Here is a 27887-nt window from a genome sequence, read left to right as displayed (position 1 = left end):
ACCCTGCAACCCCAAACAGCTGCCTGTGCAGACCTTAACCTGCACGGGGGCATGGACACCTAAACCTTCCCAAAGGAACTTCCCAGGGCAGCCCTGGAAAGTGCTGCAGAAGGCAGCATTTCTATTAGGATGAGTCACTGGGGGCTGGTGGCCCTATTTACCACACACAGTTGAGGATCTGATAAACATTTCTGAAAGAGCAGTGGGGCTTTACATGGAATTTGAGACACCGTGTCCTTAATTGTAATATTCCTCCTCCTTTCTCCATTGACTCCTCACTCAATTTAAGGTTTTTATACAGCAGCAAAGTCATTGCAACTTGACAGAGGCCACCCCACCCCACCCACTCTGGGCACTGCAAGGTTTGACCCAGCACAAACCTGTGGGAAAAACAGAATGAGGGTCATCTAATTGAAGACTCTCGTGACACTTTAATGGACCTGAATCCAGAGAGTTCTGAGAATTCTGTGCTTTGCAATCCCCCAGGTCCTTGACTCTGGAACTGTCAGTGCAGAATTCTGGATGTAACACTTACAAACAACACACTGAAAGTAAAGTGCTCAATCCTAACACATTTTACAACTGTTTTTATAACCAGAGTACAAATAGACCCCATAATAAGTTGGCTTTTGAGTGGCCTAGTGAATTATCTGAGTACAATTACTACAAAGATCAAGGCACTGAAGGGAACCCAGCTCCATTTCCATGAGATGTGGATCAGCAAAAGGATTGTTAGGCTATTCCAGAGGAATTTTTCACCTGCACAGGCTCTAACTGTCCAGAGAAAAACTGGTTGGGAATTAAAATCTGAGCAACATCTTCCACCAGACTCAGAGATTCAGGGAGTGTAAGGATTAATCTACATTTCACAGGTTGCATGCATCAATAATCAACAACCACTCAGGCTTTTTAACAATTTAACACAAACTTGCAGCTCTCATTTATCTGTGGTGAACAGCACAACCTTACAAATGCTAGCTGAGATCAGAAAATACAAAGAAAAAAAGAAAGGGTAACACTAAAAGAGAAGACCACTTTATTACTGGTTACTGATGGAATTTATGTGGCTTACCTGGGTGAACAAAGGTATGTGTAACATCTAGAAATTAAATTTAAACCGAGTTGATGAGCAATGAGTTGAGAGTGATTTCAGGTGTTTTCTTATCAGGCTTAAGGCAGAAGCTTCAGCTGTGGAATAAGTTGCTGCAACACTTATGGAAATGAACTTTATCACGATGACACCAAATTTGGAAAAGAGGATGTGGAGGAAAGATGCTCAAGAATGAGCTTGTAAAAGCCCAATATTTTCTTTCTAGATCTGTTTCTTATAGTGCACTCATCACTGTGGTATCTTGAGTGCTTTCCAGTAGTGCATTAAGCAACATGACAAACATCTGTCACATGTTTGTTCTCTCACCCTCTCCCCGGAGGGACAAGTGTGTGCAGCGGAGAGTCTTGTTTTAATTTTTTTAATTATCATAAACACACATGCACGTAACACATTATTAAACATTCATGCAGGAGAGGAAAGGTCACAGTCATCTTGCTCTCAGGATTCAAGCTGGGCAGCTCTGTGGTGTCCCTGGAAGAGTTTCTATCACACCCTTGCTCCACACTGCAGAGTCTTCTCAGGGACCAAATCAGTGTGCACCAGGCAGGAACCAAATCCACGGATTCCCAACGCCCTCATTCACTGCTCACACTTCAGCCCAGGGATTTTGCCAAGAGAGATCAAATGGAATGAGGTGGTAGAACATAAGGAAAAATATCTGCTTTGTCTAACCACCATCTCATTCCCAGATTGTGGCATTGGATACAGGAATGTTGCCTTAGAAGCAGGAATTGATGCAGCTTCCAGATCACTGTCACAGACTCAGAGGGCACTGTGCAAGTCATGATAAACCTGAGGATCTCATGGACTGGAAAAGTCTGATTACTGGAAAAATAAGCTCTTACAACAATGAAGACCTGGGAGTTACTGATTTCCCTACGGAGGGGATGTGACTGGGAAAACAAGCTGGAACCATCAGCTCAGAGTTCAGTCAGCCCCTGCCCAACTGCAGATACACAGAACACCCACGGACACAGCAGGGATCCCAGATCAACACTGCCCAGGGAATCACAGCCCAACAAAAGCCAGCCAGCAGCCAGTCACAAATGGAAGCACTGCTGTGATGATGTGGAGTAGCCACAGTGAAGCTCTTCTGAAGCCCACCAAGAATATTCCACCTCCTGACAGACATTTCCCTGGCATGGGGAAGACGGGCAGGACACACAGACACAGAGAACACACCACCCAGGCCAGGATCCTCACGGAATAAGAGGCTTCAGAGAGCTCTAAAGGACTCCTTGGAACAAGTCTCAAGACAAGGTTGTTCTCATAAACCCAGATCTTTCTGGCCATAACTTCAAACCCTCCAAGAGTTTTCCAAAAGAGGAGGCAGCCAGCAGGCTAAAACTAATTTGGGATAATTGTTCCTCTTGGAAACTGAACTTCCCATCAGGAGCAACCAAAGAGCCTGAGTGCACAAGTCAATCTAGTCTGAATCATTTTAGCTGGAGCAGCTTATTATTCCATGCATTTTAACTAATCCACCTTAAAAGGGAACTCACGTTGCATTTACTCATACATGAAGCTCCCAAAGATCAAATAAACTCTCTTTGTTCCAGCACACTCTGCAACAAAAAGGACTGGAGCTGTATAAGTGTTGAGCCGTTTTATTCCCAGCTTTTATAGGAATTAGGAGCACATGCAAAGCCCAGTGAGGTCCCTGCAAAGACTTGCCTCGAGCTGCCCTGTGCTTTGGCTCCAGCGTTAATGATGTGCCAGGGGGGTAGGAGGCAGCCAGTTGTATTCCCTGAAAATCTTTACACCTGGGAATGTGCTTTTCAGGTGTCAGGACACAACAGTGAGCTCAGCAAGTCCTGCACCGACCCAGCAGCTTTAGGACTGACACTGGGCACAAATGCAAAGCCCAGCCTAACAGAAAAGGGCTTTATTTCCCCCGTCAGATAAGGAGAAAATGTATGTAAAATATTTGGACATTTGGGGAAAGGGCAAACGTTGAGAATTAATTCAAACTGTTGATGGTTTATTTTTTGTTGAATCTTGTGGTCAAAATTGTTTTCATTTGTTATGAGAAAGAATCCATCATTTTTTCCAAAGCACCACCCAGAATCTGCCACTGGTGATGTTCTAACATCCCCAGTGCCTATACAAATAGAGAGGTCAGCTGAGATTTGTAAACTAGAGATCATAAGTTTTAAGGAATTTGTTTATTCAGCCTGGAGTCTCCAAATTGTGTAGGATGCCAAAATTAAAAAGTCATTTCACTGTACTGTGTCATGTTACAATAAAAAGCTCTCCAACATTTCTGGATGTTCAGATGAGAAAGCAAGTTGTAATTCATTTGTCAGCACATGCAGTTTAATTATAATTAAGTACCTCCAGCAGTTATAATGAATAGGCAAAATGAAAATGCTGGTTTATGCTTGTATAAACCTGCATTCAGTGTGAACTAAAAGCTGCCTGAATTACTCTGAGAAGCCCTCGCGTTTTTAGCTGTGCTGTTCAAACACACGGAAACCGTTTCCAAAGGCTGGAACAGATTGACTGAATTAGGGGAATTTTCATGGGAATGACAAGAGGCAGATCTCTTCCTGATGGGAAGGCCACCACATCCCAAGTTCCAAGTCCCTGTCCAAAGCGTGGAGCACGAGAACCACGCAAGAGAGATCACCAGAGCCTTCTTAGTATCAGCAAAACAACATGTTTCTAACTCATCTCCTTGAGAAAGGGCTGAACTACATCTGCTGAAATTTTCCAGAGTAATTCAACATGAAACATCCAACCACCATGGGGGGGAAAAAAAACAAACCAACAAAGTCAAATTATTAAAATATGATAAAGCTGCAAGAAGTTCACAGAAAGTTTTAGGCCAATAAGTACAAAATATTAATGGTATTTGACAAATAAAAGGATTTGACTGTTTTAAATAACCACATCTGAAAATATCTACAAATGCAGCCTATCGGAATTCAAAGCTGTCAGAAATTTGGTAACATTTTAAATCCTGCAAATGGAGTAAGTGTTGAGATGACATCCTGGGATACATTTGAACTTTGCTGCCTTCGCTTATGGGAAACTTGAAGGCAAAGCATTTCGAAGGCTAAACATTGTAATTCATTTAAATACTAATATTGCATTTGCCTTTTTTTTTTTTTCAATAAAGATATAGATGAATGTGCAACTGGAACCCATACCTGTCGAGCTGACCAAGTGTGTGTCAATCTGAGAGGGTCCTTCAGCTGCCAGTGCCCTCCCGGTTACCAGAAGCGAGGGGACCAGTGTGTTGGTAAGTGCTGCTCTGGATCCCTCTCAGTAGGTTTCTCTCATCACCTATGGTAGAAACTTTATGTTGATCATGAAGTGGGTGGGGGTGTGGTGTAAAATAGCTATTCCACTGGGGAATGCCACGGGATAGTGACCTTAGCACAGTCCTTAACCACTGAAACAGAGCGAGGAACTGTTTGAAGCACAATCAACACTTGAACTCCACAAGATGGATTTTCCAGTGTTTCCCACTGTGTTTATTGTTGGTGGTGGGGTGTTGCCTGATGTCCCAGGTAGTGCCATAGGTCTATGATGGCAGCAAACCAAAGCCCATCCTTGCCCTGAGCTCAGCAGCAGAGCTGTAAGAGCAGCACTGCCTCCACCCAAACCTCATCCCTGTGCAGCCTGGCCAGGGCTTGATTTTATGAGTAAATGAAAGAGATGGAAACTCTGAATGCAGGTATATGAGATTTGCAACCTGTAAACCCCCAGGCTTTATTCCCTGTGCCAAAATAAGCCCTTGGCACACCCTTGGGACCTGTGCAAGTACAGCATGAAATTAAACCCGAGTGCAGGGTAAACACGGCATCTTCCCTGTTCCAGCCTCATCTGGGATCCCTGTGCCAAAGTGCCAGTGCTCTGCTCCTTCAGCCTTGACTTAACACCTCCTGAATCACAATTCCAGGGCATTAATGGCTCCTCTAGGCACTGCAGCCTCGGGTCTGCCACATCCTAAAAACAACCATGAACCAAGAGAGTCAAACATGTACATCACGAGGTGATATTCGAGGCAGCCTCTTGTAAGACACAGGACACTGGTTTGGGGTTGGGTTTTTTTGTCCTTAGCAGAATTTGAGGTTTTCCTCTTTTTGTCTCGGGGATCCTACACTTGAAATGCATAAGAAGTTGTTGATTTTTGGTTTTAATCTCTTCCCAAAAGGCCATACAGGTAAGAAACTGGAGAGGTTTTAGTACATACCTATTCTAACCTAAATTCCTGGGCATGGCTCTTTCTTCAAGGTTCCAAGCCAAGGGCTGTAGAAATAAACCCAAAAATTCTTATCTCTTTCTTAAGAAATGTAGATCAGGCCCTGAACTGTCAGACTGGTGTAAACACAGGTGTATCTGATTTTTCCCAGTTCCCTGTGCAGGAGTAGGATGAGGAATTTGGAATGAAGGTAGAGGAATTGCTTTGCTTATTTTTTTTTTTTTTTTTAATATCTGGGGTTTATTTAGGTTTTTTAGAGCAGGTAAATTATATTACTGCCACGCAACAGCACTTCTAATAATAAGCCCCATGGTCCTGACTGAAAGTCTCACTGGACTCACTTTTATGCATCTAAATCTATACATGAAGATGTCTGGAAAGGGAAATTTCCCTTCTCCTATTTAGGTCAAGCCCAAGGATAACACCTGTGTTACATATTACACAGTGACCTAAATTAGAAGTACATCCCAACAGTTAGTCCTGTCAGCATTTCAGAATAAAGCCTGTCTTGGGGGATTTTTCTAACAGCTCAGCCAGAAAATGTTCTCGGGGCCAGATCTTGATAGAGGTTCTCCATATGGGAGGAAATGTTTCTCAAATTTGAAAGAAATTTTTCCAGACTATTTTGGCTTCGAGGCAAAAGGAGGGGAAAAAAAAAAAAAAAAAGACATTTTTAACAATTGGTTGATTTTAATCTAAATTCACTAATAATTCCTGTCTTTTTTTTTAGATTTTTATTTTATTTTATTTTATTGTTCACACACTGCCAAATTAGCCTTTTCTGAAATGCATGATTGCAGAGACAATGAATTGTTTTCCAGCATCACTTCAAACAGAAGATTTGGCCCAATGGATTAGATGATGCTCAGCCCTTAGATCTGCACAGAGCTGAGGTGCCCAATCCCACCAGGAAAATTCCCTCTGAACCAGAGCCAGATCCTGGAAGTATTTCTGTGTATAAATGCAGTGCCTAAGCAGCAAAGCATTGCTCGTACACCTATATTGTATAATGCTTTTATTTTTAAGCAGTAATTTGTAAGAGCTTAGTCCTGTAAAAGTCCAGGATGGAAATCTACTGTGTCTCCTGATTTATTCCATTTCCACTTCCAAATTTCTCCCTCCACCACAAAGGAGTCACAGTGACAATTGCTACTGTATGGACAGCCAGGAATTTTCCAGCCTAAGCCTTTTCATTCAGAACCATCCAAACCACTCCACTAAAGCTCAGCCCCAAACGGCAACTGCAGATTTGACAAGGAAAGGGTTAATTTCCAAAGATGATTTTTTTTCACTTGATATTAAAACAAACACTTTCCTCATTATTAAAAAAAAAAAAAAGTCTTGGCCTCTTTTTAAACACATCCATGGTGGAAACAGCTGGAGGTAGGAAACTCAAGATCTGGCATGGATATGGGAAGTGCCTTTCTTTGTTCCAGGGAGTGCTGGGATTATTTGTGTGAGTGTTGATCCTTTGAAATCTCCCATTGTGTACATGTTGGGAGCACGGCGTGGATCGCTCCACCAAGCTCCAGCAGGCCCAGCTAAGGCACCAGAATGGGATAATAAAAGTGTATTCCAGGCAAAACCAGAGGCAGCATCTCCTCCAGAACGCAGGGAAACCTTTGAAAACACGGAGAGGGAGAGGAATGGGCTGGTCCAGGTTGGTGTGGTTGGCAGGTGAAAGCCCTGCTCTGATGCACACCAGGAATGCTGACGCTTGGAAAGGCAGCTGCTCCACCTCAAATCAGGGAGAATGTGGGGAAGGTTCTTACTGCCCGAGATGCACAGCCAGGTGCTGGTACCTGGAGAGGTGTCCAGGACAGGCAGCAATGGCAGCTCCTTGGGGAGTGAGGCAGGTTCTGGGGATCCCTGCAAAAGCACCACCTGTTTCCTTTCCAAGCCCATTAATTTTCTCTCCTCACCGTTCCCCTGGACTTGCACAGAAAATCTGGACTGTTCCTAATGGAGCTGCAAAGATTTAGTGTGTGCTAGGAGCACTGCACATGAGTTTTTGGGAATACGAGCTCCAAGCCACTCTCCCTGTGCTGTCGGCATCGTGTCTGATCCTGAGGGAGCCCGGGGGAAAAGCTGAACCAAACGTGGACTTTTACCTACACTAAATAAACCAGATCAAGCAGTACTGGGGGAGTGAACACAAAAATCAAGTTGAGATGTGCATTGAGCATAAAAAATTGTTATAAAAAAACCATACTTAAAGGGAAAAAAAAAAGAGTATCCCTGTTAATATCCGTAGAAGCAATACCTAGGCTCACGTGAGGTTTTTTCAAGCGCAGTTAAGTTTCCTGGGACACAGAGAGCAGCAGGGAAGGGCTGTGGCTGCACTGGAACTAACCCCTGTTTTTTGGTGGCGCAGACATCGACGAGTGCACGCTGCCCCCCTACTGCCACCACCGCTGCGTCAACACCCCCGGCTCCTACTACTGCCAGTGCAACGCCGGCTTCCAGCTGGCATCCAACAACCACACCTGCGTGGGTAAGGAATGCCCTGCATGGAGTCACACCCCGCCTCGCTCAGGGACACAGATCCCCTCTGCCACGGCTGGCATGGCAGTGTTTCCAGCCCCACTCGAGGGAAATAAAGAGCAACCGGTGACACAGAGCGTGGCTGCTCTGAAAGGCTCCTCTGCAAGGGATCCAAGGACGGGAGGGGGAGAGGGAAAACTAGAGCCTTATTGAGCTGTTTGGTTGGCAGGGAGGTTTATAATCACTGTTTAATATTAATTAATTTCATATTTAATAGTCATTATTCCTTCAGTTTGCATTATCATTGGCTTCCCCAATATCACTGCCAGTTCACACACTGAAGGCTGGAACTGGCAAATCAAGGGAACCAGGACTAAACCTCTGCAGTTAAGTGTAATTATCCTCAGCACCTGGGCAGTGTAGTGAGGAAAGAAAGCAGCTGGGTCACATCTGAATATCTAGAAAAAACAATGCTAAAAATTAAAACAAAGGTCGCCAAAAATGGCCTTTCAGCAGTGATCTTCCCCTCAGAAATAAAACACTAAGGGATGCTTGATAGTAAAACTTTAGGACTTTATGTCAAATTGGAAATCACAGGCTCTGTTCTAGAAGGATTAGAGTAATGATAAAAGGGTAACTGTGTCTGGAGTGCAGAAAGAATGGCCAAAAAAAAAAAGAAAATCAAGAGATTGGTGATGGAGATGGTCAGAAGTTCTTTCTGGCTGTAATCTATATTTTTCCCTTCTGGTACCATCTGCACGATGTGCATTCTTTGCACTGTTGCCAGAAAAGAACAAAAAAAAAAAGGAAGGAAAAAAAATCTGTGATGAGTTTTCCCCTATTATGACTCCTTTTCAGGACTAGGATGTTCATCATACAGAGGATTAATATCCTCTTCATTGGTCTCATTTTTCTGGGTGCCCAACGTTTGTCATTTTTCAGTTGTATCTCTAAATTACACTGTTGCTGACATTTATAAGTGTTTGCAAAAGCCACGAACTCAGAGGGTTTTTTTTTCCAAATGAAGCTTCTCCTCATTATCTGATAAACAAAAATGAATGGAAAACATGCAGGGGAGGAATACAAGGGAAAACACAGGGAAATCTATGGAGTGAATGGCAGAGGAGCAGCAGTTAATCAACAGCCTGTGGAAAAACAAGGCTTATAGATGCCAGAGGTGATTAGACTTCTATAAACTTCCCACTAAAAATTGCTTCCCTTCCCACAGCAGTGTCCTCACAAGTGCTCTGGGGATGGGCAGCACCACGGAAAACAGGCAGCACACAAACATACCTTCCCCCAACATGGGCCAGGCCTCAGAGCACTGCAAAACCCCACTGGCCTCCAAGGCCCGTGTTATAATTGCAATGGAATCTCAAAGAACCGATTTTAAGGGTAATAAATAGCTCAAATAAATCTTAACCACTGCATGCTGAGAGGTCTTATCAGTATGTGTTCCTTATATCAATTATTTATAGAGACTTGGCATTTCATACCTGAAAAAAAAAAAAAAAGGAGGCTGGAATGTGGAGTTTAATAGCCACACTAAACATTTTTGGGAGAATTCATCACGCATTAGAATAACTCCCATTCCTGGAAAAACGCTCTTTTTTACATGGAATGTAAAGCACAGCTCTAACATTGCTGCAGTGATGGCAGATCTCCATTGGGAGAGTCAGCTGAGCTGCTGAGCAGTAGGCCCGGCCTGAGGACTGATGCATTGAGCCTAATTACCACCCACCCAGGGTAAGTATCTGTTGTTTTCCCTTTCAGACATAAACGAATGTGATGCCAATAACCCATGTGCACAACAGTGTTACAATATCCTGGGTTCTTTCATCTGTCAGTGCAACCCAGGCTTTGAGTTAAGCAGTGACAGAATCAACTGTGAAGGTGAGTGATTGCTTTTTGTGCCTTGGAAGAGCAACTTTTTGTCCTGTTTTTGTTTTCCCAGACGCTTTTCTGTGAACTGAGGGACATAATTCAAGTGGAGCCACCCTTGAGTGGGTGCAGTTTGGAGCCAAAACCTTTAAGACATTTATTTTTAGGGTGCAAATGTGGCTAATTCACACCTGAGTGGCTGCATTGAGGTACAGAGAGGGGTGGGTATCTCTACAATAAGTGCCAAACAAGACCTGGGAAACAGCTGGGAAGAATAAGGCTCCGGAGCCCTTATTTCCCAAACTCCCTGGAATTGTGTGTGGTCTGATGCTGATGACCACTAAATGAATTGGAAAGGAATGCAAACCAAAAACAAGGGCAATTCTCTGTGCTGCTGGGCTCCTCTGGAAACCAACCCTCCGGATTTCTGACGTGAAGGAAGCGACAATTGTGCTTTTGAGGTGCTTTCAGGCCTGTGTACACAAACAGCGTGTCTCCTGATGATTATACAATCCACACTCCCTTTCCTCTGCCAGAGCCTCCACGGGGGTGCTCTAATCCCCTTCTGGACCCCGGTGATCTCACCCTGAAAGCCCCACGTCCTTTCTGCCAGCCTTGGAGCCAGAGAGGTCTCTGGTTGGGCGCTGCCTCCCGAACGAGCTGGAAGAGCTCTCCCAGATGCTCCCTGGCCAAGCTGCTTAAGCTAATCCTATTTGAACAGAACAGGGAGCAGCAAGAATGCAGCCTCCAAGGACATCCCTGACCTCGAACCCAGAGCTGGGCTCAAGCCTCAGAGGTGGTAGGAGGGAGCTCCTGCTGTTTCCCAAGCCAATCCCCAGTTTTGGGAGGTTTAAATGAATTTCCTGTTAATGGCACTCACTGTGGAAATTTTGTTCCGCACCAGAATTCTCTCACTGGGAAATGATGGTTACACAGGGATAAAAAAGCAGGAGAATGGGATACACTGAATATTATTAGAAGGCAAAAAAACCCTTTTCCTCTTTCCCAAAGAGCTACTCCATTAGCACAGGGCACAAGTACAAAGGCAACATTTTTGCCTTACTAACTAATCTCACATCTGTGTTTCTTTCCCCCTCAAAGTAATCCCACTTTGGAATACTACAAGTATACAAGGCTTTCAGGAGTTATTTTCCCAAACCTATCCTGAAGCCTAATTTAGCTTCTGCTTCCTCAAACCCCAAACTCTCCTTCTGGAAGGTTATTGATAAAACCCCAGCAGAACTGGCCTTTCCATCTGTCTTGGAGGCACTGAGCAGCACATCTGAGGTTTTTTACAACATTCTTTGTAGACTGATTTTTTTTTTTTATTTTGAAGCATTTAGCTGTTCCATTTAGTTGTGTAACAAGGCAGAAGTTAAGAGGCAATAACTGAGCTCTTTGCTCTCTGCAGACACTGATGAATGCAGAACCTCAAGTTATATCTGTCAGTACCAGTGTGTCAACGAGCCAGGAAAATTCTCCTGCGTGTGCCCTGAAGGATACCAGGTAGTGGGAGGCAGAACATGTCAAGGTAAGTGCCCTCACCTCAAAACCCTGCCTTTATTAGCACCATTTCAGCCAGGACTAAGAATATCCACTCTCTAAATGGTTACATTTCATGCCAGGATTATTATTTTGTCAGCAGAAGATATGCTGATAAAGCATTTGGTGATTATAAGATATTCAATTAATCTCATTTGAATCTTGCAGCTCAAACTCCAAGTCCTTCAGATTCCTAGGACAAAATTCCAGGGTTTGCAACCCCCAGGTAAAACTTAAGATGTTGAGGTAGTGGGTCCAAGTTTCAGAGTCAAACATCCCTCAATAAAATCAGGCTGTTTTTTACAAACATGAAACATGGCTTTATATCATGTTTCTTTTTAGAGAGATTCCTAAATCCAGTCACAGTAGAAATTGAAGATATGTTTGTTCTGATAACAGAAGACCAAAAAAAAAAAAAAAGCAAGCCTTCAGCAGCTTAGATAACTTGTGTTTAGAAAAATAAATGTTCTGGCCAGGTGCCACCGAATGCCAGGGTTTTCAAGTTCGTGGTTTTTCCTCACTGGTGTTAAATGTCTGTCATCTTGTTACAGAATATTGCAGAACAATGTATTAAGCTCAAGACCCATTGCTTCTGCAACTCAGAACCTGTTTTAAAAGCCCTTATTTTTAGAAATGAACAGGTGTAGAATTATTGGCAGAAGAGATGAGGAAATAGCTCTTCTTTATCAATATAATTTCTTACAAAATTCAGATTAATTTCTTTTCTACCTTAACAGCAATTGGTACTGAATGTTGTGGGACACTTGGAGAATCTAAAAGATCTAATTACATTTGAATAAATCCTTCCTGTGCCTCTGAAATTCAGGAGTCTGTGTAGGCAGACAGTGGGGTTTTGGCAGTGACAGGAAAAGGAGCATTAATACAGTGCAGGGATGACAGTCCCCACCTCCCTCCAGGCTTCTTCTCCCAGGCAAAAAAGGAAGCTCTGCTTTGCCCAATAAACAAGTTTTCATTACTCCTTTCGAAGCTATTTAAGTTAAAATGCACCATTAATTAAGCATTTTAGATCATGAAACCCAGCTTATTAGAAATGAGAACTGACAAAAGGCAGGAAATCAATTCTTCTTTGAGACCTTTCCCCTCTGTCTTCAGGACACCTCCTGCTGTAAAGTTCTTCTTTGCTAATGAGAAACTTTACAGTGGTTCCACAGCTGGATTACACGGGATTAATGTCTATCTCCACTCAACTAAGATGTCCAGTCTTACTTCATGGCTAGGCTTCGCGAACGAAGATTTGGGGCAGTCTTACTTAACACTCAACAAAAAAAAGGTTATTCCACTTTTGCCTGGAGAAATCCTTTATAGCCAGAACACTGAAACCTGAGGGGTTTCTGACAAGCAGGTGGCTGGGCTGGGTTTTGGTTGTTCTGAAGGCACAGAGAGTATGTTTATCAACGATGGAAACGAGTTTGCTACCCAGTCCCTCTTCCTGTCTCCCAGATATCAACGAGTGCGAGACAACCAACGAATGCCGAGAGGACGAGATCTGCTGGAACTACCACGGAGGGTTCCGCTGCTACCCCAGAAATCCCTGCCAGGAGCCCTACGTGCTCACATCCGAGAAGTAAGAGGGGAATTCCCTCCCTTTCGGCTCCCCCGGAGCAGGGAGCGCTGTGCTAACGTGTTGTGCCCCTGTGTGTGCCCCTGTGTGTGCCGCAGCCGCTGCGTGTGCCCCGTGTCCAACGCCATTTGCCGGGAGCTGCCCTACTCGGTGGTGTACAAGTACATGAGCATCCGCTCCGACAGGACGGTGCCCTCCGACATCTTCCAGATCCAGGCCACCACCATCTACCCCAATACCATCAACACCTTCCGGATCAAGTCCGGCAACGAGAACGGGGAGTTCTACCTGAGGGTGAGTATGGCTGCAGCTGCACCTACAACCCGGGTAGAAACATTTATGAGGGGATTACACACAGAGTCCCTGGACAACCACCTTAATTACATTTCTCATCTGGCACAAAAAAAAAAAAAATCGTCCCAAGCTAAGCTCAGCCCAATTTACGACAGCTTTATATTAGATTCATTTAGTGCTGCAACTATTTCAGAAAACCACTTGGAACAACACTGTTTCCTGTTGGTGGGACGCATTCAAGTAGATACATATGACTCAAAGTGTCCAGAACATCTGCTTTTCGAGGGTTTTTGGAGGAAATCTGATTTTCTTGGACCCTTGTAATATTTATGAATTGCTGGGAAATCCTTTTCCTTCGTGTGTAGCTTTATACTCAGTAAAACAGAATCAGCACAAAAGCTTCTGTCAGAAATATATTAATTGGAAGGTTTGTCATTTTTAGTTATTTTCCTTCAAATCTGGGGGTTAAGGGGTTTTGATCCAACAGGTGTAGCAAGGGTATGGCATTGCCATTTGCACCATGTTTCCCCAAGATGGGAACAAGGGACTGCTCATCTAAATCTCACTTGTTCTGACATAAGCCTATAATCCAGTCCTTTTCCCTGGATTTATTACACACCAAAACCCCATCACCACCCCCAAAATGCAAACAGTTCTTTGCGTAGAATAAGAACAAGATCATTCCAGGTCTCACTTGGGTTAGACCCCAGTCTAACCTTCAGACTGACTCTTAGAGTAACAATTCCAACCTCCTCTTGTTGCACCCAAAAAGAAATCACAGGCCTTAAATAAGGAAGCACAGGCCTTAAATAAGGAAGCACAGGCCTTAAATAAGGAAGCACGTGTTTATTCCTGCCAGGGGACTGTGGTAAACAAAGGCTTACTGGGAAGTTATTCCTACTGGTTTAGTCAAGCTCTGAGCTGGGTCTTGGATACAGCAGATGCACTGGGTTCATCTGCACACCCCATTCTTGTGATATGGTGAGAAAATGTTTGCAGTAGGCAAAGGGAGAGAGGGAGTTTTCCCTTTTATCATCACCTGGGAATGACAATGCCATTTACCAAAGCAGCAGCATGCCATGGCCAAGACCTTCCCCAGGAGCACCAGCCCAGCCTGGGAAGCAAGTTTTGGAGCAGTGCAGGGTGGGGATGGCAGTAGGTACAGCCCAGTGGCAAAGACTCCCAGAGTTTACCAGGAGAGCACGACTTCTGGAGAACGAGCCGTGAAATGACAGTTCCCCTCAGCAACACCCCTGTTAAAGACATTAAGCCTCTTCTTTTACTGATTCTCTCCATTTTAAAAGCTGATAGATGGGGATAAAAACAAAGCCTGCCCTGGGAGAGTCAGCAGCACAGTTTCCCCCTCTGGGTCAGGCGAAGCTTTCCCTGCAGCCAGGCCGGGTGTGGGACGAGTCAGGGCTGCCCCAAAACGCTCCAAGCAGCCCTGCCCTGTGTTTGTGAGCACGGGTGAGGCCCGGGGGGCGCGTGACTGAGCCCAGCTCTGTTGTCCCCGCAGCAAACGAGCGCGGTGAGCGCCATGCTGGTGCTGGTGAAGTCGCTGGCGGGGCCCCGCGAGCACATCGTGGACCTGGAGATGCTGACGGTGAACAGCCTGAACTACCGCACGAGCTCGGTGCTGCGGCTAACCATCATCGTGGGGCCCTACGCCTTCTAGGGCACCCCGCGCCCCCGGCACCACGGCAGCCAAAGATATTACCTGAGAGAAAGCACTTACTATTTTATTTATAGATTTTTGCTCTCTTTTTTTTTTTTTTTTTAAGAAAAAAAAGAACAAAAAAAATTCGTTTAGTAAGTCGGTATCTTTTTATTCACGCATTACGCCTGTAATTCCCAGTTAGTAGATGTGTTCCATAGTATAACATGGGCATTGTCACTTTGTGTATAAAGATTTAAATCTTGGGTTTTTTTATTACCTTCCTTGGACTAGATCCATACTACGCTTTTGTATGAGAACTGTATGTTCATAGTATCCTGTACAACCTCACGCCCCCTCCCCAGCCAAATAGGTCATGCCATTTTAAAGTGATATTCTGTGTTGGTTTTTTTTTTGTTTTAAATTCTAATGCAGCTACACTGAATCTCAAAAAAAAAGAAAAAAAATTATGTAGTCTGAATGATACACAAAGTAACGGTTATCCCATAAGCTGAAATATATTTCTTCTTTTTAACTATTTTGTAACAAAAGGTAACAGGCAATAAAAATCTATTTCTGTAGGCATTTATGTGCTATCACAGTGGGTTTTTCTAATCTGGGTTGGAGGTGAAGTTACACTGTGAGAAATGCTTTGCATCAGGTTTTTTATGCAGACTGTGTTAACCATGCCACGGAATAACATCCTGCTCTCTCCAAGAAAAATGGACCATAGGAAGAACATTCCTCCAACAAAGAAAGAAACTCCAAATGGAAAAAACCCCGGGCAGGGCACAAATGTCCATGAGAACACTCCTGAGAACACTGTTGGTAGTTACTGGGATACAGCATTTTCAGACAGAACTTAACATACTATTTTTCCAGAAGTATTATGTTGTATACTAAGAATGGAGTGCATTTCCTTATTAAGTTATATCACTGCCAGGCACTCGGTCCTGTTCCTGCTCTTACAACTCAGATGTATCATGTACAGTGTTCATAAAATTTATTTCTAATTTTCAAGAACTAATAACATCTTTTGTAATATGTAAAATCTTATTTCTTGTTTAAAAAAAAAAATGTAGCAGTTAATCCTTTGATGTACAAAATTTTTAAATAAAGATCTCTTACCATATTGTACCGAGTCTATTTTGAGGTGGTTTGTTACTACCACTGTTACTGTCAGGAAAGGGGGAGTCTGCAAAGCCAGAATGATCCAGATCTGAGTCTGTGCAGTTCTTGGGAGACTAAAGAAGTAATTCCTTTGCAGAAGGACAAACCTGTTGCCCACTGAGCTTTGGTTTTACTGACAGCAAAACTCCACTCCAGAGGGAGGGATTTAACTGGCGTTTTCCGTGGTGAAAAGTCTCTGATCCAGGGTTTGGCTTGTGGGAAGCTCCCTCCTCTCCCCACAGAGATTCCTCCCCATTCATCACCACAAATCCACTTGGTTGGAAAGGCAGCTCCTCATTCCACACGTCCTGAGCAAAATGTCTGCTCCTTCTCCCTCTCCATGCAATTCCTCACCTCCACACTTAGTTTGTTAACTAACATTTTCCTCTCCCCACAAAGGAGCTGTGCCTCCCCCCTCACCCCCAGCATGTTTTACTCAAACTTTTAACTTCCAAATTGTGGAATTCACCACTGCCCACTCCAAGAAACAAAAGGTTTTGTTGCTTCTGGGTTTAAAATGGGCAGTTTTCTCTCAGCAGGTGCCCAGAGGAGGCTCAAGTGGCTTTTCCCCCTTCAGTCCCACGACTTCCAGGGCACCTGGAGCAAATCAAGCAACCACAAATCGGCCCTGGAGTCCCCAAGCTGCCCCAAGGATTTACTCTAGCTTCAAGACCTGCCAATATTTACATCATTTTCACCACTGTACACCAAAAAAACCCTGTGTGTTGGTAGGAGGGAAAGCCACAGGTCCCTCCAATCCTCCAGGCAAGCAGAGCTCCATCTGCTCCCCCCCAAAACACACAGAGCTGCAGCAAACGTGCAGCAAGAGTTTCAAGAGCTACTTGGATTATAGAGAACACTGAAATCCCGAGGAATTATAGGAGAGCAAAGTGTTTGCTCAGCCCTCTCTATATCCTACCAGCATGACCATTACCAATAACACACCCCAGGAAAGATTCTCCTATAAATCTGTCAGTGTTGGAGAAGAACCTAAATCAGGATCACATGCAAAGTTTGGTATCTTCTTCGAAACAGAAAACAGGGAGAAAAGAGTAAAAACAACAGGACTCTGAGAAAACAGAACTTAAGGAAATCAAAATGCAAGTTCATTCACTTCCCTGAGACCACCTGAAGGCAGTGCAGTGGGATTATTTTGTTTGGAAGGCTCACAAATGCGAGTTTATTGTTGAATCCCGTTTCCATGGCTGCGAAGAGTTGCTTGTGTTTTGAATGCTCATCCATGTTTCTAACTTTATAACTCTCCCATTAAAATATAGAACAGCTGCTGCCCCAGTCAGCTGTGGAGCACATGGAGCCCACCAGGGACAAAGCCCACTGTTAACAGGGAGAATTATTTTTAACGCCCTCACATATCTAAACCTCCCCATCATCTCAGCGAAATGGCACGTTTCCACACTTCCCAGCTGGGGGAACACCTGCAGGATTCCAAACTGAGCTGGGCTGCATCTGCTGCAAAACCCAGTTTTTATTTCATCTGGCCAGCAGAAAAAAGTGAGCGGCCTCAGTGAGCGGGGCAAAAAGTTAACTGCGTTTTATATCTGGGGAAAAGCAGATGTGCAGTTAAGATGTTTACACAGCAAACAGTTCTGTATATATTAGGAGGAAAGAGAGCTGTTTAATAAAATGAGGGTGGTTTACAGTTGCCAAAGCAGATTTGGAGGACGGCACAACAGCTTTTGTCATTCCTGCATGGGAAAAAACACAGACCCATTTTATATCGGTATCGATTATGTGCGTTGAACAAGTAATTTCTTTTTAAATAAGTGATCTCAGAGTTAACTCTTTCTAAAGCCTCGCATTTGTTGTGTCTATTTGCTCAGCAGAAAAAGCTGAAAAATGTTGTGTCACGTGATTTATTCTCTGGTATCTCAGCCAGCACCTTGGTACTGGATGAAGGGCTGTGTGGCCAAGACACCCAGACCAAAATACTGGAACTGGGTGAGCTTAAAAGTGCTGGGGATGAAAGTGCTGTAAATACTGGAACTAGGTGAGCTCCAGGTTTTGCTTGCCAACAGCCACTCTGTCAATCATGTGCTGTTTCTGCTCTCAGCTGAGAAGTTATTTCACTTTCTGATCCAGAATCCCAACAGTCCCAGAAGGAACATCAGCGCTCTGCATCTCTTCTCCCTCCCAGAAATGCATCTGGGCAATTAATATTTTTTAATTTTAATAATATTTCTGTAAAACCACACAGTGCATATCTATTCAAAGAGGATAAACACTCAGAGGTGCTGCTCTCAGCTAAGCACTGCAGCGGCTCCTGCCCTGCACACACACACTTCATTGCACTGCTTTAATGAAACATTCATTTTTTTCTCTCCCCCCAGGCCCTAAGATACCCCTCTGCAGGTCTACAAAAGCTCCCAGTGCTCCAGCCTCACCTGAACAAGCACACAGAAAAAGCTCTGAAAGCGAGCAGCCTGCCAGCTGGGCTGACAAAACCCAACATAGTTATGCTGTTAAACTCTGAAACCAGAGTCATGAATGTTACAGACACCTCGAGGTCTAAATCCTGCCGGTGCCACTCCAGAAACATCTGAACCTGTGACCACCTCCTCTGGAGGGTCACATTTTCTCCCTGCACTCTGGGTGTTTCTGGAGTATCTCTGTGCAATATAGAGGAATGTTTCCTATACAGAACATATACAACAAACACCCAAGTGGGAAGTCAAGAGAGCAGAATTCCTGCAGGCGGCATGGAAACTAGGAAAACAAACAGATTTTGGAAGCTGGGAGGAAGGGCTGCAGAGGGGAAGCCAACATACCAAAGCAGCAGGGTAAAAGGCATTATTAAAATCAATAAGTCATTCTCTGAGAGGCTGAGGTTGTATAGGAACATGGAAAATGGAAATGTTCCTGAGATGTGGAAGGTCACACGTGCAAACAAACAAGGCAGGCCAAAGGAGCAACTTGCAAATGCCTGCGCTGGCAAATCCAGCCTCTTCCAGTCACAGCAGAAACAAATTCCCAGGAGCCTGATGGGGCCAAGGAGGGACCCACACATTAGGGGAATGAGCAAAAGAGACAATGCCACAGCAAAAGAAATGAAGTGAAACTTTCTATCCTGTGTCTGGAGGAGGAATTTGGCACAATAGCAACGCATTGAAGGACCTGCCTCAAAGTAAGAGGTGCCTAAAAGAAGGGGAACAGAACATTTTGCTGATGATATCCAGTTGTTCAGGTAAAGATGAGCATTCTCTGGAAAACAGAGCCTTTACAGTCCTCTGAATATCGAGCAAAAAAATGCCAGAATAAAACCAAAGGGGGTAAATGTAAAGTGATGCACGTGGGGGGGGAAGTTATCCCAGCTTTGTTTGAACAGCAAAGGGAACTGAACTGAGCAGCACCTCCCAGGAGAGTGTCAAGGTTATGACAGACCATTCCTAAAGGAAATCACAGCTCCAGAAAGGTGATCCAGCATCAGGAGTAACTGGGAACAGAGCAGGGAATGAAGCTGAACCTTTACACTGTTGTATAAATGCACTACAGCCTGAACACAGCGTGGAGTTTGGGTCCTGTCCCCCTCTTACAGCAGGATGCTGGGAATGTCAAAGTGCAGCTCAGGCTGAGAAGTAACTGCACACATCCACAGGAAAGCCTCCCAGGATCCATTAAACGTGTGGCTGTCCTGGACTGGAGCTCTTCCCTGGCACCCCCAGGCACAGGGGAAGCATTTCCAGTTTGCCAGGATCAGCTCTGAAGCTGTTCCACGCCCTTGCCAGGCGCTCTGCCCTCAGCACTGTCTGTTGCGATGCCACATTCCCGAAACCTGGAAATGCCACCCAAAGGAACAAGGCAGCAGCCTGCACAGAGCACATGGATGCTGCATTAGTGAGGTTCTGGGGTGGCTGCTGCCCGTGCTGGGGTCAGTGCCCAGATCTCACCCCCTGCCCAGCAGCGGCCACAAAAGCATCAAAGCAAACTCAGTCAGCAGCAAATGTTTGCAAAAAGAGTCACCTTCAAGGGCCAGGTAGCAGGAACCAGATCACTCCAGGCAATGGTGTTCCCAGGAAAGCCATTTCTGGACACACTTAGACATGAATTGACCCTTGGAGTGATTAAAACTGAGCTTTGCATTTGCTGCTTTCTCTTCCCCGAACAATTTTGCAACCCAGGGCTGGTCTAGATACTACCCCCCAATATTTCATAGGGCTGTTTTGTTTCAGGAGAGCTCTAAAAGCTGGCCAAGGTAGGTAGGTAGGCAGTGGAGAACGTGAACGAACACGCCAAGCACTCCCTGCAAGGCTGGTGATTCTGTACTGCAAACCAAATCAACAGGGATCAAAATAGTAACACGAAACCTTAATGGGGTCAGAAGATTCCTGCCTCTGCCCTGGAATGCTGGAGAGGGAAGATCTAAATTATGCAGCGAATATCTCCAATAAAGCACTGAGATTTCATGGACAAACAAGGAGTACTTTCTTCTCATGTATCACAACGAGCATCTCCAACAACCCTTCTCCCTCCCTGCTCTACAGCCAAGCCTGTTCCTGTTGTTCCAACTCCCATCTCCCAGGCTGAAAGCTGCCCAGCTCTATCACAAGGAGACATTTTGCAGGAACGTTTCCTTAGTTTGAAAATTATCGCCCCCGTTTTTCTGGAGTGACAGAGGTCGAGAGGCCACAGTGACATTCCTGTGAAGCCTCAATCTGTGCTTTGCACAAAGGCTGTTGGCACAGAAGTGTGAAGAAAAGCTGGAAAGGCACCACATTCCCATCGTGGCAATCACAGATGCAAATGAGGCTCTGCTGAAGGGTTATTCACACATTCCTGGTACAGGTGGATGATACAGCAGTGCTGACGTATAAAGAAATGAGGATCCAGGCAGTACCAACATCCCACTCAAATCCACCTGCCTGAAGGTACCCAGGTGATTAAAACACATCTCTGAGCTGGCAGCTTGTTGGCACAGCCTCCTCCTATCACAAAGGAAGCACTTAAGTCGCTATTCACCCTGTCATAATTTGATGCTTGTACCCGGGCCAGAATCCCTAAACCAGCCTGCTTTCAAATGTTAAGCCCAGCAGCTTGGTAAGTCTCTGTTCCCCAGGCTGAGGGAGAGGGGATGAGCTCTAACCAGCTTGGAAAAAACAAAACATACTGGTGAAACCTCTCTAATCACCTATGACTGAGTTTCCAAGGTTCAGTTTTCCATCTGAGCACTGAGTACTCAAGCACATTTCAGAGGGAGGAGCGAAGCACCCCCAGCCCATCTTTAACCTGCCTCTTCAGTGGGCTTTGGGCAGCACCTTCCACTGCTGTGACTCTGCTGCAGGAATATTTTCCATCTCTGGACAGCAGATTATTTCTCTGCCTCTGGCCTCACCTAAACTTGCACACCCTCAGACACTTGGGATCCAGGCTTTTGGTCTGATTGCTCTGGACCACCATCACCCAAAACAAAAACACTGCTTTGGAGGGGAAAAAATACTATCTAGAAATTTAGAAAGAGCAGCCTGGGCCCAAAAATTAGACAGTGTAGGATATTTGGTGATGGGGGGAGTGTTTTCTCACACCACAGGCCCCAAAATCCCCCGACCAGCCACACAACCTGGGCTATTTCAACAGCTGTCCTCGGCAGATGCTGCCTGAGGTTGCCTGGAGTCTCTGAAAGGACGTAAAATATTTGCAGTAATTCCCTGAACAAACCCAAGAGGCTTCCTCGAAGCAGAGCCCTCAGCTCTGTTGACTCGCCTTTTTAAAAGGTAATATAAATTCCACTTACGCTGGTTTGTTTTGATGTTGAAATTGGTCTCCATAGACGTGGTTGAAATCGTGCCCTGCGGCGCCGAGGCTGCAGCCAACAACCACACAGCCCTCTGCCAGCTCAGGGCTGAGCAGGCTCTCGAGGTGCAAGTGCCACCCCACCTGGCACGGCGGCACCGGGACAGCCCACGCAGGGACAGGGCGACCCATCCCACGGGGAAAAGCCACCGCTGAGGCCACCCAGGCACCGGGAGAGGCCTGTGGGGTTCCCCCCGTGTCACCCCACACCCCATCCACTGCTCGCACGTCCTTCACCAGGCACAGACAATGGGGTGAAAAGCCCAAGAGAGCCAAAAACAAGCCTAAAAGAATCCTTTTTTTTTTTTAATTTTTCGAGCCTGATTGCCCCACAGAAGCTCCTGCAAAGGCTGACACGCAGCTATGACCAGGGTGGTGTTTGCCAAGCAGAAGCAGCCATAAAAAGAAATAAGGGTGAGACAAATGGGGGGAATATATGGAGAAAGGACAAGGAGAGGGTTTTATATGGAAATTTCTACCGAGGGTAACATTCCTGTCTAACACAAGCATTTTAATCCTTCCGGATGGGAGCCCCAAGCCAAACCCCAGTGAGGTCTGATGTTACAATAGCATTGCAGCTCAGGGATGCTGAACGCTTTGCAAGAGCTGCAGGTTCCCTCAGTGCCAAAAACCATCCAGAAGAACAACAAAAAAGCTTTTAAGCTCTTCCCCAAGAACCCACTGTGACATCTCAGCATGAGCAACCGGGGCAGAAATGAGTCCTGAGGCACCAAACTGCCCCAGTGGATTGGAACACGGGGATGCTGTGGAACCTGCCCACCCCATCCTGGAAAAAAAAAAGCCAGGGAATGAGCTGTATTTGAGGAGGCATTATTTCCATTACACTCTTTTCCTCCCCTTTCCAGCCCCACAACTGCGTCTGCCACCACCTCAAAGGGTGGGTTTCCAGCCCCCCCTCCCACAGCAAACCCCCTGCAGGAGGCAGCCGTGGAGGATTTCCCTGGAAGGCTGGGATAAAGCCTGGCTGAGGGGGCTATCGGGCTGGGACCAGAGCAGGAGGCACATTCCCCAGGTCAGCAGTGCAGCGAGCGTGAGCTCACACGAGCGATAAACCGTTGGGAACAGCTTGTCCCGGGGCCTCCGCCGCTGCCAAGGCCCATTTCTGCTGGGTTTGTGCACGATGCCAATCCCTCCCCTATAAGATTAAGCTGCCTCCAGGCCATTTCAACGTACACATCTGAGATCCGGAGCATTTTCCATGCTCTGCAGCTCCGGGCCGGCACAGCCCCTGCGCTGCCGCTTCCCTTCTCACCTCACGTCACCCCCACACAGAGGCACTTGTGCCCCTCCCAGGGCTCACACACCTTTTCTGGGACCTGGGAACCTCAAAGGGATAATTCAAGGAAAGGATATTTTGCTGAGGAGCAGAACTGAGCCATCAGGGCCATGCAGCTCAGCTCTGCAGGGACATCAGCCTGACCAAGTGTACAGGACCTGTTTGCTTGGATACGTCCATCATCCCGGAGAAGAATTTCCCCCTTTTAAGACTCTTCTGAGTTTATTAAATCCATTAATTTATTACAAGTACCGACCCTAGAAACAAATAAAGCCTAAAAGCTTGGTTTCAAGACCATCCTGAGTGGCTCCAAGTTAAAAAAGAGGCAGGTACCCAATTAAAAATATTCGATAATCTCGAAAGTCTCCAAATTCCTTATTTGTTTACTTATCCAAGTACACATGAATAATTTCAAGTCTAGCACAGGCCTGTTTGGGTGCCAGATCATGTTTGCAAGTCTGCCCTGTGCGAGGCAAATGTACAGTTGAACTTGGATGCTATGCAGGTATCAGCCAGCGATTAGCAGTAATTGCTAAACAATTTTCCCCAAAATCAGATCAAACAGAGCTCAATGCCTGTGGTTGTTGCTGGTTACTGCTGGGAGGAAAACAGTTGCTAACACACAAGTGGTGGGGCTCAAATTATAACTGCAGTTCAATCCGGTTAGAACAGTAACTCTACTTTCTGGAGATGATTTTTTTTCTGCGTTAAATTCCATCTCCGAGCACGCCAAGACAGCCAGACCTAAAGGGACACTTGTGTGCACAGTAACCACGACTCAGCTCACAAAACACCACGAAATGCTGCAGATGCACCTCCACGGCCACTGGCTGGACCATCTACAACTGAATCAGCACTGGGCGTGTGGAAAGAATAAATTTATAAGGGAAAAGATGTTACAAGAAGAACTTTTGCCAATGTAATCAATTCCCACATGGAATTGAACCCTCCATTCCTCCACAGAGCAGCAGGGCAGAAAGCACTGGCTCTGCAGCAACTGGGGAGCAGCCATTTGCAAAAGCTTTGCCTGTCAACCTGTGCTGTAATTATACAGCTCATTAGTTTACTAACAACTCCAGGCTCTTCAGGATGAAATAAAAAATGCTCTTCCTTGGATTTGTGAAGCTCTCACAAAGTTTTTTTTTTGAGCTCGAGTTTTTTAGGTTGACAAAACTAGGAACATCAAACCTTCACATTCAGGAGCTGAAGTAAATCAACTCAAAATATCCAATAAAAGCAGTAAAAAAAACCCTTAATTGTGGTAATTGAGTTTAATGATGTTAAATGGCAAAGCTCATCACCAAAAGAAAATAAAAAAAATCACAACTGAAATATTCTCCCACGGGGTTATTTAGAACAGGTTTCACTCCACTTGGACAACAGGAACAGGATTCACAATCTGCTTAGTAAAGAGAAATCTGTGTGGAGCAGGAGGGCTGAGGAAGCACATCCACAATTATAGCAGTTATGGCACAAGTGTGTGCACTAATACCTCAGTTTCCTTCTCTCAAACATTTGTGCTCCTAAATTTGAAACCAAGATTTGCCCATTGCCCTGACCAAGAATAAACCCGTGCAAGGCTCGGGCCTGGCACTGAGCCCACACTCTGTCCCTGGCAAACCCAGCACAACTGGGCACACGGGGTGTCCCATCCCCTCCTCCTGCCACCAGCAACACAACTTGGGGCACACAGGTGGGCTCCCAACAGTCCCCCCTCAGCAATTTGGGGACTGCAGCGTGGCCATGCCAAGCTCCAAGGGCCAGGGTAGGAGGTTCCATCACCAGCTGCCTGGTCCCAGAGGGGACACCCCCTCCAGGAGGCATTAACACTCACCCAGTGAAGGGCAGGGGTCAAACAGAGCCCCCAGCTTGTCCCAAAGGCACCCTCAGCAGGATTTTCCTGCAATCCTTAAAAGCACATTCCCTCTTGCCTGTAAGCAAGGCACAGGAGCCACTGGTGTTGGGGCCAGCCCTGGCCAGGGATCCCAACGCAGAGGCCAAAAAATCCCCAAACCCTGCAGAGCCAGCCAAGAAACTGGGGTTTATTCCAGCTCAGCCAGAGCCTCACAACCTCAAATTCTTCCCAGGGTCAGGAAAAAAAAAAAAAATCAGCCTCAAAATTCTGTGGCATGGCAAGTCAACCCCTTTTCAGAGCACAAAGCAGATGGAGAGAGGATTATTTTCCCTGCACAGCTTCCCTAGAGCTGGGAATTTGCTGGTGCCCATCAGCACCTTGCACTGTACCCCTGTGAGAGGCAGAAATTGCTGGGCAAGACCAGCTGGCCACAGTCCACTGCTCTCAAAACTAGAAGTATCACACCTAAGCAGGTTAAGGAAGAAAATATAAGAGCTTTACTCATTTTTCAAATCATGGTAGGGACAGAATTACATCTCCTTGAGGGTTTCACAAGCAGAAACTACCCAACAATTGTTTGGAATTGGAAAAAACAGGTATAATCCTAAAGGAAAGAAGTCACTGAGAGAAGATTCAGAAGCCTGTAGATAACATGGTACACTGGATATTGCTGCCCTGACTCGGTGTTTATGTTTGCCTGGATACACAATCAACTTTAGTATCTTGAAAACTGCAGTAACAATTAAAAAAAAACCCAAACATTTAATAATAGGTGTTTTTCTCAGAAGTGGGGTGGAACCTCTGAAGCCAAAGGCAGAAGGATGGGGGATCACCTGTCCTGGGAATAATATGCTGGGAGTTATGGATCAAGATCAGCCCAGTGACAGAGTTAAAAATCGGGGTGTACCACAGAGAAACTCCTGCTTGTCCTCCAGTGCTCTTCACACCCACCACCCACAGGCTTACAAACAACCATAAAGGTTAAATCTGGGGGTCTGGGGGCTCTTAGGACAGTACTCACAATCACATCAAGGCCAGGCACACCGTATGAAGTTATAACACAGTAAAATAAACCCAAGGCTGGAGCTGAATCACGGAACTGGTACCAGCCGTGGAGCAAATTCCTGCCACCAGGAGCAGCTGTTGTTACCCTGCCAAAACTTTGAAACGTTCTACACATTTCAGACCCCAAACCAAGGTGGACTATACTTAGTTTTACATGGTAGACACCCTTATAACTATAAATATGTATCACCATTCTCCTGCTTTTACTAACAATGGCATTTTTCAAGCCAGTTGCAACTTGTGTCAGTAACCACATGAATTAAACACCACATACTTAATTCTTTACTAACCTTTCTTTCAACAATGCAGCAACAGCTATAACTGTAGCAAGTGCTGATGAGATTTATAACTGGGTCCTGACTATAAATCATATTTTCTTAATCAGCCTTAGAAAATTTTTATTGCTGTTTCCATCCTTCATTTTATATGTACTATCTCCTCGGATCAGGAGGACCTATATCAAGGTGTAACTCTTACTACATACCCCAAAAAATAGCACAGATGTTTTCCTAAGCAAAGATAAGAGATTAATGTAGGCATTTAGGGATTCCAAGGAGTCAGCTTGAAGAAATAAGTTTATTTTGAGCCTATTGTATTTGTGTTCATGGCAAAATTTGAAAGATCCATGCTAGACCCAGCCCTGCTGAAACCAGTGATATTTGTCCAGAGGATGGAGCCAACACGCTGGAAATGGATCAAGGACATGGCACGGGATGACAAACTGCTCCATCATTAGCTCTTAATTTAAGCTTAACCCTCCTTTTTAAGGAGAGTGGGTGAGAACAGCAAACAAACCCCATATCCATCACCACATCCACACAGTTCCCAACTCCTATTTATAGTTTTGCTTCGAAATTAAAGGGAAAAATGCAAAGCATGATGCCAGAGGGGAGAGAGAGGGAACAGCTCCGGCCTGTGGCTGCTGCTTTATTTCCAGAGTGCTGTCCACCACGCTCAGCACTGCTGCAAGCTCAGCCTGTGCCAACACCCAGCTCCTAACAAAGCTGCAAACACTTCCCCTGGAGTTTCCTAGAGAGCAAAAACGAACAGGTTTCCATGGCTAAGATGCTTTAATTATCGACAAGTTCGGGCAGGCCAGCAGCTCCTGTCTTTTTTCTGACTGTTCCATGACATCCTCCTGTCCTTCTCCACCACCTGGACCTTTCTGCGTGGCAGCACCAGCACCCTGGAGGCTCCCAGGGCTCTGCTCCTCCTTAGAGAGGCTCTGTGAGTCACTGCCTTGCTTTGCTTCTCTTACTCCAAAATGCTTTTTTAAAAATTAACACACTAAGTTAAAAGAAAGCACACCCAGCACGAAAACCCAAGGAACTGTTTAATAGCTATTTTAATCTAAACAATTGCAAGGAGCTTTTCAACAAAGGATTTGAACAGTTCCAGATTCACCTTTTCTGACTGATTTTGTGCCGCCACCTGACACACCCCAGATCAATCACACTCCAGTAATTCAGGGCCTTGGGTCATTTCAGACCTTGTATTCCTTGGAATGTAACACAATTCCCATCTTAACCATTTAAAAATCAGACCTTTGGCTCTTCACAACCAACGAAGATCTGCGTGGCCTCCCAGGAGGAGCCCTGAGCAGTGCTCAGCCCTCAAAAGGGATATGGGGAGAGCTTGCCAGAACACAAATCATTTTAACTCAAAATCCCCCAAACTGAGCTGACAAAGCAAGCACACACACCTGGAGAGTTTGTGCTGCACACATCATGTTCACTCACATTTCTTTTTACACTGACTGAAAATACAGGTCAAAGTGGTGCTAATTCAGCTTTGGGAACAGGTATCTAAGCTATCCCACACAAGCAGAGTGCTTTTGAATTTAGTTTTGCTCAACTCTTGTGAAGAACACAGCATTCAATGCTCAGAGTCCACAAAAATGCCTAAAAAGGCTTAAAAATCACACCTTTAGGTCCTCC

The 27887-nt window shown here is 45.3% G+C and overlaps 1 protein-coding gene across 2 annotated transcripts in view; it reads left to right on the top strand.

The window, feature by feature from the left end:
- EFEMP1 (EGF containing fibulin extracellular matrix protein 1) overlaps positions 1-15823 on the top strand; it is a 42481-nt gene extending 26658 nt beyond the window's left edge. For both annotated transcript variants that reach the window (XM_027728176.2, XM_027728177.2), the window contains exons 5-11: positions 4233-4355; positions 7696-7815; positions 9579-9698; positions 11098-11217; positions 12690-12813; positions 12909-13104; positions 14621-15823. In XM_027728176.2, coding sequence (XP_027583977.1) covers positions 4233-4355; positions 7696-7815; positions 9579-9698; positions 11098-11217; positions 12690-12813; positions 12909-13104; positions 14621-14779 — 962 coding nt within the window. In that variant the 3' untranslated portion in view covers positions 14780-15823. The remainder of the gene's footprint in view (positions 1-4232; positions 4356-7695; positions 7816-9578; positions 9699-11097; positions 11218-12689; positions 12814-12908; positions 13105-14620) is intronic.
- The last annotated feature ends 12064 nt before the right edge of the window (positions 15824-27887 follow it).

This window comes from Pipra filicauda, unplaced genomic scaffold (genome assembly GCF_003945595.2).
Source record: "Pipra filicauda isolate LSUMZ 115617 unplaced genomic scaffold, ASM394559v2 scaffold118_size2161507_pilon, whole genome shotgun sequence".
Lineage (NCBI taxonomy): Eukaryota > Metazoa > Chordata > Aves > Passeriformes > Pipridae > Pipra > Pipra filicauda.
This window is presented reverse-complemented; position numbering and strand designations above follow the sequence as displayed.